At 41.1% G+C, this 14,380-nt stretch overlaps 1 protein-coding gene across 1 annotated transcript in view; it reads left to right on the forward strand.

Annotated features, from left to right (window-relative positions):
* SH3BGRL2 (SH3 domain binding glutamate rich protein like 2) overlaps positions 1-14,095 on the forward strand; it is a 76,146-nt gene extending 62,051 nt beyond the window's left edge. The window contains exons 3-4 of the mRNA XM_059400974.1: positions 9,043-9,115; positions 13,595-14,095. Coding sequence (XP_059256957.1) covers positions 9,043-9,090 — 48 coding nt within the window. The 3' untranslated portion in view covers positions 9,091-9,115; positions 13,595-14,095. The remainder of the gene's footprint in view (positions 1-9,042; positions 9,116-13,594) is intronic.
* Positions 14,096-14,380: the final 285 nt, after the last annotated feature.

A 14,380-nucleotide genomic window follows, 5' to 3' on the forward strand; every position in this document is an offset into this window, starting at 1 on the left:
GTTTTTGGGGTTTTTGGCATAATGCTCCTTCTTTCATTTGTAAAATGAAAGTGTGAACATCTTTTGGAATATAATTTTCTAATACTGCCAAGAAAGATGTTTTTCTCATTTTGCTTTTTTGTCCTTCTAGCTTGAAGCACTTTTGTAGTGAAGAGGGAGGTTCTTTTTTTCCCTGGGATAAAAAGAGTCATCTCTCTGTGTATGGTAATATGGGGCATCTCTCTGTATCTAACCTCTTGTTACTTTATTGCCTTATAAAGTGGTATCTCCTCTCTAATTGGTCCACATCTGTAAATAGTCATGGTGGTCTGTGTGTGTGTGTGTTTTCTTTTTTTTTTCTTCTTTAAGATTTTATTTATTTATTTGACAGAGATCACAAGTAGGCAGAGAGGCAAGCAGAGAGAGAGAGGGAGAAGCAGGCTCCCTGCCGAGCAGAGAGCTCCACGTGGGACTCGATCCCAGCACCCTGGGATCATGACCTGAGCCACCAGTCGCCCCTCTTTTTAAAGAGGAAATTTAATGAACCATACAGATGCATCTATAATCTGCCAAACAGTGATAAATATCAATAGGATTTTATCCTAGATTTCCTAAAATGTTAATTGTCTGTATCTGTAAAACTCATTTGAGCTCATAGGAATATACGAATAATCTACTTTTTGCACATTTTTCTCTGGTCTCATTGCCAAAGATTAAAACAGAATGTGAGTATTAAGGGAAAATATCTTCCCTTTTTTGCTCAGGGTTTTAAGCCATTTTCTTGTTGCTACTCTCAGCGAAACGGTTTTGGGGGAAAACCTACATTTTGTCATTAAAAAAATGGACGGCGACAGTAGCTGTTAAGTAAGAGAATGGGTTTTGTTTTGTTTCTTAAAAGTTTTATTTATTTACTTGTCAGAGAGAGCAGCAGCAGGCAGAAGGAGAAGCAGGCTCCCCACTGAGCAAGAAGCCCAATTGGGACTGAATCCCAGGACCCTGGGATCATGACTTGAGCCGAAGGCAGATGTGTAACTGACTGAGCCACCCAGGTGCCCTGGGTTTTGTTGTTGTTGTTGTTGTTTGACGTTATTGTTGTTGTTGTTTAATTATTTTGCTTGGGACCCTTCCCTGAAATGAGAGTGATTGTATTATAGTCCTTGTATGCCAACAGACGCCAACTATCTGTGTTTCACATAGCTGTTTTGTATGTTGCTTTGGGGCTCATTATTTGTCATTCTCATGAACTACCATAGTATGTAGGCTTTATCCTTTCAGGATGGATGGAATAACCCCACAGAATCTGTCTGAGATAAATTATAGATGAACATTTCTCATGTTCATTTGATGTAGCTTATTGATATTATTATCCCAAAGTATTAAATTGGGGTAGTATTTTTCTTCATATCAATCCATTTCATGCCACATATTAATAACATCCCTAGACTGAAATACAGATTCTGGGCTCTGGATTCAAAGCCAGATTCAAAGATGACTCTGAGATCAATAGTCGGGGCAAAAAGACCTGTAATTTTAAATAAATAAATAAATCTTAAAAAAAAAAAAAAAAAAAAAAGACCTGTAATTTGGCATTGACTCTGTTATCCTAGACCGGATTTACCTTCTTCTCTCTCCCTGCCTGTCTTTAGTGGTAAACCACTCCTAAACAATCTGCTCCTAGCCACATCCTACTCAACTAGTACAGGTAGCAGAAGTGATGACAGCAGTAATATTTTTACTCTCCAGATTGGCAGGCAGAAGGAATGCCTCCAGCTGCAGCTTCCCTGCCTCGTAAGTATTTATTATTACACCGTCAGAATCAAAATGAGAAACTGAATCCTGACAAGTTTCCCATTCTAGTCATAAAGTGACCGGACAAACAGAACTTTAGCAGTTACATATCTGGCAGGTGAAATGACTACAGCATTCAGACTTGTGGGTGGCTTCTGAATGACTGCAGGAAACCTGTTCCCTATCATTGACTCATTTAGAGACCAGGCTAACTCTGAGACAATTCCAGAGGGGCTCTGTCCTCTAGAACCCCAGCACATAACCGGTACATCTGCAGTAAGGGTGGACAGACCTACTGCTGGAATCACGGATATGCAGGCAAAATGACAGGTTGTGATAGGGGAATTTGGGTGGGAGTGGTGTCTACCTCAAGAGATGGCCATCTTCCTGAAAATGAGTAATTTCAGGAGAGAATAGATTTTAGATGATGGGGAAGATCTGTTTCTCCTGTGTTTTCACCACTACTGAAAACATTACTGCATTTTCATTGCAAATAGCTCTTTATTGAATAGTATTTTCAATAGAGTTAAAATTTACCTTCTAATTTTTTGCTGATTGGAAGAGCATCCTTCTCATAATTTGTGGTAGAACTAAGAGTCACCAAATAAGCTGTCCAGCCAAAGCCCAAGAACTCTGTGCTAGTAAGTCATATTTTCTTTTCTTTGTATCTCAGCTTATATATATTTTTTAACCTGGTAAACATCTGAGAAAGAAAATAGCATTTTCCCATTTTAGGGAGGGTGTAACCACCAGTCCCCAGTGAAACCCAAATTTGTTGTTATAAAAACCAGAACCATTATCTCTTCTGTATTAAGACCATTATGTGAGTTTGTTGACACCCAGTATTGATATTCTGTTTGTGTGATGTTTGTGAAAGTGTAGTACTCTTTGTAATTTACTTGTGAGCATAAATGTTCACTGCTTAGTATCTCAGAAGCTAACTTGGGGTGTGTGTGTGTGTTTATATACCGTTTGGTTTGGGTCAGCTTTATATTAAGAGAGATGAATTACGGGTACGTCCTTTTTTAACTTGCATACAATAAATTTCTTACATAAAAGCTGACCCTACAGTCAAATAAAATACATGGGTTATTAGTATGTGTTCAACAGTCTAATTGATCATCGAAAGTAGGGCCCTGAGCTGAGAAGTCTAGTTCTTCTCTTACTGTATCCCTGTCACGCCTATCCCTTGCATTCTTTCTGCTGACAATTACCAGTCGCTAAGGGAAGTGTGTTTTTATCAGTCTGTAACCAAGCGAGAGGTAAACACCACATGGTTATTTGCACAGGAAATTAAATACAAAGAATTCCCAAGCACTGAGAAAGAAGTGACTATCAGATATAAGAACACTTAGGTTTTACTGCAGGGCTAAGGGAGAATACCCAAGGAGGGACAAACTTGGGAGGGAAGTGGGGCTTCAGAGCTCCTGGTGGGGGGTGGGTGTCAAGGTTGCAGCTAACTGGTTGATGGCATCGAGGTTTGCTGGCTGGTCTCCAGTCATGTGCAACAGCAAGCAAACTCCAGTGCGGTCAGGGGCCCGGGAGCTCTGGCCAGGCATGGAGGCTTGCAGAGGGAGTCAAGATGCAGGACAGACAGAGGAGACTAGAAGTGTGTGTCCATGTCAAGGGGGCTGAGGGAGGTTATGGCTGGGCCAGAGCTCCAGGTCTCTGTGGGACCCTATGGTCTGCGACAACCCCCCCCCACCACCGCAAGAGAAGGCAGCACCATCAGACCCATACAACTGACCCACCGTGCTCTCACACAGGAGAGCCTACAACTGAGAAAGCTTAACATTGGACTCACGTGAGGGAGACCTGCTTAAAGGGATTCTGTCCATGATTACAGAATGTTTGAGGGTGAAATTTGGAGCTAAGACGTGATTGATCAATAGCTGGCATGTATCATAAATGAATTTCCTTTGTTACTTCTCTTAGGGAATTAGGCATGTTTATTAAGAGCAAAAGGATTATCAGTGTTTTGTGAAGTTTAGGCAGTTTAAGTGAAAATTTGCATTACAAGCAACACTGATGCCTTGCTGTCAAGTATCCAAAACTTCATTGTAGGAAGTTGGCAACTCAGTCATTACCTAAGCTGGTGAGCTTCATGTCACAAACACAAACATTACAGAAAGATACAAATCTTAGGATGTGACATGACTTCATGACTTCTAGTCTTCCTTGCTTTGTGGTTCTCAGTTTCACATTGAAAACAAAGTACTATTTAAATGAAAAAGCATGATGCTAAAGTATATGTTTAAAGCTTCTAGAAAGGACTCTTCATTAATCAGTTATCAGAGGATACACACCAACCTATTTTTAGAACATTGGTCTTAGCCTTGCACTAGAATCTCTAATTCCTCAACAATAAATACCAAGAACCCAGTACTTCCATAAAGGACATAGCTATTGGCTCTTAAATCTTCTTGTTTTTAATTTAGTCCTATGGCAAACAGAAAATTGAAAAACTTCTCTGTAAAGTCTGACCTATCTTCTCACCCTAAAAGATTTTACCTCTAATGGAAGACAAGGCAGAAGGTTATTAGGAAATAGAATGTGCCAGATCCAATTAAATCCAATGATTATGTGCATTCCCAGACTCTCAGTTCATGGTGGCTAGAGATTAAGCGAGTGGGTAGATGGAGAGATAGATGATCCTGCCAGATATTCTTCCTTTTATTAACTTTTAAGTGAACCTGAAGTGAAAGAGAAATTAATTTTGCTGAGAAAGTAATTGGCTTCCAAGGATGACCACTCCAGAACAGTCCATTCCTTAGCTGTGGCTCTCTCTAGCCTTGCTACTGGAATGCTTGCTGTGCCCGTTTTCTGTTTTGATTTTTCTCACCGGTACTTGAGGCTTTTGTGTGATACTGAGACACATTTACTAAATCAAGAGTAACAAGTAGATATTAAGAGTACCAACACCATTCTGGACTTGATTGGGAATATAAAAATAGCTTCTAGGGGCACCTGGATGGCTCAGTGGGTTAAAGCCTTTGCCTTCAGCTCAGGTCATGACCCCAGGGTCCTGGAATAGAGTCCTGCATCAGGCTCTCTGCTCAGCAGGGAGCCTACTTCCCTTCCTCTCTCTCTGTCTGCCTCTCTGCCTACTTGTGATCTCTGTCAAATAAATAAATAAAAATTTTAAAGAAACTTAAAAAAGAAAATAGCTTCTAGTGTTACCTCCGTCATAGTAGGATCTCTCATTGTTGAGGTGATGGTGGTGCCCCAAGCCCACCCGTAAAAAGGATTTCTGCAGTGGTGGGTGAGGAGCCTCACTAGAGATGCTCTGTGCCATTTTAATTCTTGGGCTCTATGATACGGATTTTACAGGTGTCTATAATCAGTAGTAACATTAGTCTTGGTTCCAGAAATGAATTACTCTTACTCCACAAACCCAGAGTTTGCCATCTAATAACACACAGGCCAGGGAGGTATTATTTTACAGAATGATTAGCTCACAAAACATTCTACTTTCTCTAATAGGCAAATGGAAGGGTCACTGCTGGCTTACAATAAAAAGAGACCAAAATCTGATATTAACTTTTATTATATAACTGCCCATTTTTCAATGTGATTGATAGTCTTTAATATAGGTACTCTCTCTCTCTCTCTTTCTTTCTTTCTTTTTTTTTTTTTAACCCTTAACTAGTGCAGAAAATTCAGTCACTAACATAACCTTTGGGTTTTTCTCTGTTCAAGGAAAAACCCTGGCCTTCCTGGGCTCCTTAATAATTTTAGCCCTAAAGTCAGAAATCAATACGAATTGCTTTTAGAAGCCCGACAGAAGTCTGCCAGTTTAGCAGCAACTAGATATAGCCCTTAAAATGAGCTAACTGCTGTTCAGTATTTTTCTTGGGGAGAGCAAGTGGGTGGATGATAAAAACAGCATGTTCTCTTGTCTTACAATAACCTTCATTATAGTCAAAGTTCTTTGCCTAACAGTAGCTTTGGTTATATTCAAAGCTTTCAGAAAATGACTGTATAAATATTAAATGCAAGATTTGGAAAGTTCTCATTTTCTTTCTATGTGTGTGTGCGTGTGTGTGTGTGGTTTGTGTGTGTACACATAGGTCTGCTAAATCTTAGTTTAAAGAAAAACGAGGCAAGAAGTATCTTTCAACAGAAAATTCTTTCTATTTACTCAATGTCAATCTTGCCGTAGCCGACGAAATGTGACCTCTCACAGCCATCAGAAGCAAGCTGCAGTGATTCCAAGGTCAGGGACAAGAATCGCGGGGAGAGGATGAAAGCAGAATAGCAGAAGGTAGGGGCAGAGCCACAGCACAAACAAGGACTTGTGAACAGAGGAGGCCATGCTAGTGTAAGGAGAGAAAGGAAAGCAACGGAACTGATTTTTGTAAAAGTCCGTCACATGTTTTGAAGTCAAAGCAGACAACTCTTCTGGATGTGGCAAGGTGGAGACAAATGATGAAATCAGAAAGGAGCAGTCCTGGAGGGCAGGGTTGTCATCCTTCTGAGCCCTTCAGAATTCTCCCACTCAGATTTTGAAATACCATGTATTTCCATTATTTATTTATTTTTAAAGATTTTATTTCTTTTTGAGAGACAGAGAAAGAGCAGGGGGAGTGGCAGAGGGATAAGCAGACTCCCCACTGAGCAGGGAGCCTGATGTGGGGCTGGATCCCAGGACCTTGAGATCATGACCTGAGCCGAAGGCAGACGTTCAACTGACTGAGCCACCCAGGAGCCCCATATATTTACATTTATAAGTTGTAAAATTTCAGAATGGGGAAGAACCGAGTCTTAGTGACTAGTGAACTTTCAGAGTATTTCCAGAACTCTAAATGTATCCACTCTTCAATGTTTGCTGCTTTCTACCTGGTTTGAAAATCAAATCAACTCTGTAGCCTCCAAAACTGTATGCAGATCTAAAGGAAGGGAAAATATTAAAATGGTATTATACAAGAAAAACAATTTTTTGTGAATTTATGGAACTGAGTGCCTCTTTGATGAATATTCTGAGAGCCCAACAAAATCCCTCATACTCCAGTGCTGATGTGGAAAATAAAATAATGAAATTAAAAAGTCACTACGCCTATCATTTATTCTCTTAGTTTGAATTTTGCACAGCAAACTAGAGCTAGAAGGGAATATATAAATGTATATATGTAACAGAGGAAAACCATATTTTTTTTTCCTGGATAATTTGAAAAAGACCACATGCTCTGCTAGTATGTATGGGGCCAGACACCCTTCAACAGGACTTGGCTGGTGGCGACACCTAGAGGCCTGGCAGCTTAGCACAGTCACAGAGCTATCGGCATTTCACTTGTCACCGTAGTGATTAAAAAGCCCTGTGAGGATAATGGTGAAAAGGAAATTTACCTTTTAAAAAAGTCTTTTTCAGTACACATTTATGTACGTTAAACTGGAAATGAAGGTCTGAGGAAGGGAAAACTGCACTATTTCAGAAAATTACCTAAGTGGGTCAGGAAACACGTGTTCTCAAAGGAGGTGGGCATTCTAGCACCTCTGGGGCAGGCAGGGAACTAGGGGGTTGGGGGGAGGGGGAGGCTGGGGGCAGGGCGCAGGGGCTGATCGCCAGGTGTGAATTTACTGTAATGCAGTGCTTATTCTCAAAGAGTTCTAGGGAATTCAAAAGTAAACTATAGACCAAATAAGATTTCCCACAGCACCAACCACAGGGTCTTGCACCAAGAGGTGATAGAAAATATTTAATGAAGTGTGACTTCCTGTTTTGGTGGAGTGATGTAGTGGGAAGCCCCCCACCTTCCTGCCCAGCCCTGACCCCGCTGGACCAAGCAGCTCTCCTAGGGCCATTGCCTGCAGCTTTCCTCACATCTCAGGGAGAAAGAGCAGATAGAACAGGAGGACAGAGAAGATGACCCTGAGGCATTTTTTTAATTCAGACGTTCTGTAAAAGAACATTAATTGAGCACCACATTAGTTTCCTACTGCTGCTGTTGCTGCAGATTACCCAAATTTAGTGTCTTGAAACAATGTATCTTGGGGTTCAGGAGGTCAGAAGTCCAAAATGGGTTCTTACAGGCTCAAACCAAGTTGGCAGGGATGCATTCTTTTCTGCTGGTTCTAGGAGAAAACCCATTTCCTTGCCTTTTCCAGCTTCTGGAAGCTACCTGCCTGCCTTAGCTCAGGACTGCATCCCTCGGCCTCTGTTTTCACTTGACATCTCCTTTGATTCTGGCTCTTCTTCCATCTCAATAGGATCCACGTGATGAGATTGGGCCCACTCACGATAATCCAGGATAAACTCTCCATTTCAAGATCATTAATTCCATCTGCAAATTCCCTTTGGCCAATGTAAAGTAACACATTCACAGGTTCAGGGGTTTAAGACGAGGACATCTTCAGGAGGGGGACAGCATTATTCCACCTACCACAAGCACCTTATAGGTGAACACTGTGCCAGCCAGGCACAGGAGCTGGAAGGTCCCTGCCTCTAACGGGGTGGGGATAGGGGTTGTGCAAAAAATCAGATCTTCCAGCAGGACCAGCTGTGTTTACGTAGGGAACTCAGTAAGAAGCTAGCTCTGCTAAGGCAATCCATTTGGGCTTCCTAATTCAAGATGCCATTCAACCTAACTCTGAAACATCAAGGAGAGTTAGCTACGGGGGTGAGGAAGGGAGTTTTAAGCAAAGCAAACAGCATATGCAAAAGTACAGAAAGGTGTAAAATAGCGCAGCAGCTCCCATGATTAATAAGATGTTGGCTTGTGCTGCCGGAAGTGGCAGGAGATGGGGGCGAACCTAATGGCTCAGCTTCCTTAGGAGAGACTGTTCTTCCTATGATGAGATCTGTTCTGGGCTCAGAGAAAGGGGAGGTCAGTCTTCTCTCACATAAACATTACTTTCCCGTGTCTGTGTTGTAGGAAATTATATTCAACCCTGATCAAACAGCCAAATGTATTTTAATCTACCCTTTTATTAGCCACTTCTAATGATAAAATAAAAAGGAGTCATAAAGCTGGAATGAAGATAAGCAATTGATAATCCAATGAAAATATTAAAAGACAATATCTAGAGAAAGATGTATAATATATTTTTCATAAGACTCTTAATATAGTTCTGTTCCCTCACTGCTGGCCTCATGAAAATTTTAGTGAGATTTTCATTAAGAAAAAAAGATTGCCATGGTAAAGACCCAAAGGTGAATTGTTAAGAAATGTGAAACAAATGTGATATTATTGAACCATTTCACACTTAAGAGCTTGTAAAACATGTATTCCTCTGTTATTATGGAAATTTTATTTGATTTTTCTCTTTTGAATATAGACTAATCCCCAGCTGGTACTTCCTGAAATTGGCCTCCAAATGAAATGAGAAATGTGGCTAGAAAACCGTGAAGGTCAGTGGATCCAGGTGGAATGAAGGGTTGGAATGACTGAGGCATCACAGGTGTTTTCCCAACAATGTCAAGAACTGCAGCTATCACAATAAGCAGGGAGCAGACTATCAGGGGCTTCCTGAAATTGGCCTACAAATGAAATGAGAAATGGGCTAGAAAACCGTGAAGGTCAGTGGATCAAGGTGGAATGAAGGGTTGGAGTGACTGAGGCATCACAGGTGTTTTCCCAACAATGTCAAGAACTGCAGCTATCACAATAAGCAGGGAGCAGACTATAAGGGGCTATGGGATTCGGACATGAATCTAGAACACTTGCTACTCAAAATGTGGTCCAAGGAGCAGCAGCAGCAGCACAGGGAGACTGCCACACCCCAGCCCCAGTCAAAATCATGTTTTAGCAAGCGACTACTGATTCAGAGTCAGGCTGAGGTTCAGAAGCACTGCGGGAGATGGTAGAATGTATTGGAAGATTTCAAGCAAGCGTGCCCAAGAATCATGTTTGCATTTGTAGAAAACCACAGAGTGGGCAGTGAGAGAAGATGGGCTGTGGGGAAGGGTGATCTGTCGAAGAATAAAGATGAAGATCCATTAGAAAGTGAATTCAGGGTTGACAGGGTTGGAACTAGAGTCATGGCCATGGAGATGCCTCATTAGCTGTTAAGGAGAGGGAGGAGTGAAGGGTGATCCCGTATTTCTGGTTTCATTGATGGATACAATTAACTAAGATAGAGGAAATAGTGAGGGTGCTTTCAGACAGAGTTTGAGACGCAGGTGAAACACCCAGATGGTGCAATTCTCCATTGGACAGCACAGTGGCTGGGCTGAGTTAATTCAGGAAAGGAAAATGAATGACCACCCTGAGAAGTAGAAAAAAACAAAACAAAACAAAACAAAAAAACAGTGAAAATACTGTATGGAAAGCTGAGAGAGAGAAGAGTTTCAAAGAAAGGTCAAACAAGCACTAAAACACATCCTTTGGATATGACATTCTGGAACTTTGGGGTGAGCTCCTTAGTGTATGCCCAAAAAATGTGAGAAAGAATTGCTGAAATTGAGAGACAGTCAGTAGAAACGGAATAGGACCAGTGAATACATAAAGAAAGTTACTAAGGAAAAAAAAAAATCTAAGTTGGGGCAAGTGGACATATAATAGCAGGTGTGATTTTAAGGACTCTTACGGCAGCAAGCAAGCCACTTGAAAAGGAGAATCCTTCAGCCAAAATCTTATAAAAGTCAACTAAAGCACAGGGAGCCCAGAAAAAAAGAAATAAAAGTGATAAAATGGAGATCAGTGGTGTTAGAGGCTCTATGGAGATTTTTACAGAAGGAAAACAGAGAAGGAAGTTGGAAATAAGTGATCAAGATAGGGGTGACTCTAAACTGTGGCTGTTGAGAGTGTCTTTAGTTTTGTGCTGTCTCATTCACTGTATGAAGTGAAGCCTGCCTATTGTCCTGCAGCACTAGTAACTTCTCAGCTGGCTGTATATGCTACACAGTGTGTTGGAAACTCTCCATCCACTAGGCCCCCTATTAATCTTGCTGTGTTTTCAGTCTCAGTGTAATTCTTTAGTGCATTAAAAACTGGGTGGGCTTCAAGTTATTGTACTTTCTTAATGTTTGACAGTCCATGAGCTACAGGGATGTTTTTTATCATGGCAATTAATTTAGTGTCTTCCAAAAATGTACACTTTGGGGATCTATTCGACTCAGGAAACAAAACCCACAGCAAGGCTTCTATAGAGGTCAAAGGCAGAGCCTCACAGACACCTGGGTGACTAGACAGAGATACACAGATTTTGCCTTCTGGTCTAGTCTAACTCACTAAAACCTGATTTTGAAGCTATACCTTTGTTTCCCTAATTTTTATGGTTTTTTTTTTTTTTTAAGTAAAACTAAAAATGGACGGGGTAATTACTATCTTTGTAGGAGTCTCTCTTTTTACTCAGTCATGACATACAATAATTTACTCCTCTAAACAAAACATCATAAATCTGAAAGGTTTAAAACTGCTGGCTAATTGGTTTAGTTCTGTTGTTGGCCATACAGGCGGACCTCTTGTACATGATCTTCATTCATTTAACACTCTTTGTTTACAGTCATCTTTCCTAGTTAACACATCTCCTCTCCACTTGCATAGTGTAAATAATTGATTTCACTCAGTACCTAAACCAGATTCTATCATCTTTCCTTAAATCCACCTTTATCAACACACCAGTACTTCTCATTGGGTAGCCTGGTGTTTATTTTCAGCCCACATAACCAGCACTTATAGCCAACTCTAACCCAACGGTAACACGGATGTGAAGCAAATAGAACCCATCCGTCTTGTTAAATTCAAGCAGTGACAAGAGAATACTGATTTGAGGGCTGAAGTTAAGCTGTTAGGTACGGCTGGGTCATGGGCCTCCAGCCATGTTGCCAGAGTTCTTTCTCTCCAACTCTCTGCTCGAGTCTGGGTCTGGCCTCATTCCACAGTGCGTACACCATGCTAAAGGAAAAACATCTCTGGGTTCCCATAGTCCTTAAAACTAAGAACCATATATCAAATATCAGGGAAGACCTTGACCAGTTTGGGTCACATACCCACCGAACAGAACAGCTTTCCAGAACCACATGGAGTATGGATAGGTTCCCCAAAAGAGAAGTTGGAAGGATATTGCCATTTGTCAGTATCCATGCTGGTCGTATAAAAATGACAGATATCTGCTACATCCCAAAAAAATGAAGGAAATTAGCTGTTTGGAGATGTTTTGAAAATGATCAGAAGCCACACAAATCAAGAAGCAGTTAAGACCCTGTGAATAGCAGAATTGGATTTAAGGTAGAATTAGGGACATGACAGTATAAAAGAAGATCATACCCTAAGTGATCACAACATGATACCAGAAGTAATGTAAAGAGGAAGAGAGAGGTCCTTACAGGGAAAGACAGTTAAGAGCAGAAATGTCATTGAGCCCCAGCTGGGGCCCTGACACAATGATGCAAGTTATTATTTAGCAAACACATTGAGCGCCTACTATATTCTAAGTCAGTAGCTCTCAAACTTTTTGACCATGAGCCATGTTGAGAAATACATCATGGATATCAATTCCCCAACACATACATACCATATACTTATAATAATAAAACCATATTAAACAATATTTATTCTTTTACTATACAGGGCTCCCTGACATTTTCCATTCAGTCTATTGCATATTTCTAAAATTCCTGTGTGTTAGTTTGCCAAGGCCACCATAACAAAGGATAACACACAGAGTGGCTTGAACAACAGAAATGTGTTTTGTCACAGTTCTGAGGCTGAAAGTCTCAAATTGAGGTGTCAACAAGGTTGGTTTCTTCTGACACCTTTGCCCCTGGCTTATAGACAGCTGTCTTCTCCCTGTGTCTTCCCATGGTCTTTCCTCAGTATGTGTCTGTATCCAAATTTCCTCTTCTTATAGGACACCAACCATATTGAATTGGGACCCACCATCATAGCCTCATATTAACTTAATTATCTCTTTGAAAGTCCCGTCTCCAAATACAATCACATTCTGACATACTGGGGATTAGGACTTTAACAAATGCATTTTAGAGGACACAACTGGGCCTCTAACATACTGATTTCTACCCAGTAACTTAGTTTCAAAGCCCTCTATTGGGTGTGACATGCAGTTTGTAAACACTGTTCTAGGAGAAACAGAGAATACCTTCTGTCAAGTAGCTTGCTCTCTAGCTCAGGGCTCAGTATGCTTTCTTCTGTAAAAGTCCAGATAGTAAATACCTTAAGCTTTCCTAGTCACCTATGGTCTCTGTTGTATATTTCTTTGTTCTTCTTTATAACACTGTCATTCTTAGCTTGAAGGCTGTACACAAACAGACTACAGATTTGATTTAGCCAGGGGACCAGTAGTCTAACTGACTGCCCACTTGGCAGGCACTTCCTTTAAACCTCGTAGAAGAGGACACCACATTAAGATAATCTAATTCCTCCATTCTGATTCTAATTTTCCTTAAGTGACCTCCAGAAATAATTTGGCTTTCCAAGTAGATTGTCCAAATTCTACGAAAAGATATACAGATCAGAAAACAATATTCTGGATTACTTAGCTATTTTTCCAGTTTCAAATTAATAAATTGACAATCCGATTGCCATGTGTGTGTGCATATCTGTGTGTAATGTGTTTGCTTCAGTGAATCAGCTCAGCTCAGCATACGCTGAAAAACTAGTGTGGGGACTTGTACTCCGAAAGCTCAATCTTAGAACATGGTCACCACAGACTGTGCCATTCTAGGTGGCCACGTCTACGAAAACATGCATCATCCCTTTTCCCAGCAGTATCAACTTTCTATAGGGTCAAGTGATTAAATAGTGACTGACTAGAAAGAAAGGCCGAGATCTGACTGAGACAATGTGTTTTATGTGCCAGAAGAGTGAACATCTGGGTTCTACTCCATCTTACTTTTTTTTTTTTTTTTTTTTTTTTGTCCTTTTAGGAACATCCATCTCTTTGCATATAGACTATCTACAAAAATGGCTGCCAACACATTTTCCATCCTTCTACCTGCAGTAGACCACTTACTGCATCAAGAGATAGAGTCTGTTTCCCCTGCCTTTAAATCTGGCTGGCTTAGTGACTGGCTTTGTCCTGCACAGCGTGATGGAGGGTGAGGGGCGAGGCTGCACTAACTCCAGGCCTGGGCTCTACCAGGCCTGGCAGTTTCTGCTTTGCTGTGGTGGGCGCTAGCTACTGTGCAAAGAAACTTGGGCTACATTACTGAATAATGGCAGACCACATGGAGAGACTTCGTCAGCACCTGGCTGAGGTGTGGGACATGGGAGTTGGCTGTTCTTCAGTGTTCCTCAGCTCCAGCTGAGTACCTGGGTCATGCAGCTACCCATGTAAGCCATATGACGCCATGTGGACGGAACCTCCCAGCCAAGCGGATCCATCCCACAGAATTATGGGAAATAATAAATTCTTTATTATTAAATTATTTTTTTAAAAAGATTTCATTTATTTATTTAACAGATAGAGATCCAAGTAGACAGAGAGGCAAACAGAAAGAGAGAGAGAAGGAAGCAGGTTCCCCGCTGAGCAGAGAGCCCAACGTGGGGCTCTGTCCCAGGACCCTGGGATCATGACCCAAGCCAAAGGCAGAGGCTTTAACCCACTGAGCCACCCAGGTACCCCTTATTATTAAATTATTAAGCAATTGTCTTGCATTGGAAGATAGCAGAATGGAGGAAGAAATAACTCAGGAACTTTCTCTTGGTAATCT

Source organism: Mustela nigripes, chromosome 5 (genome assembly GCF_022355385.1).
Source record: "Mustela nigripes isolate SB6536 chromosome 5, MUSNIG.SB6536, whole genome shotgun sequence".
Classification (NCBI taxonomy): Eukaryota; Metazoa; Chordata; class Mammalia; order Carnivora; family Mustelidae; genus Mustela; species Mustela nigripes.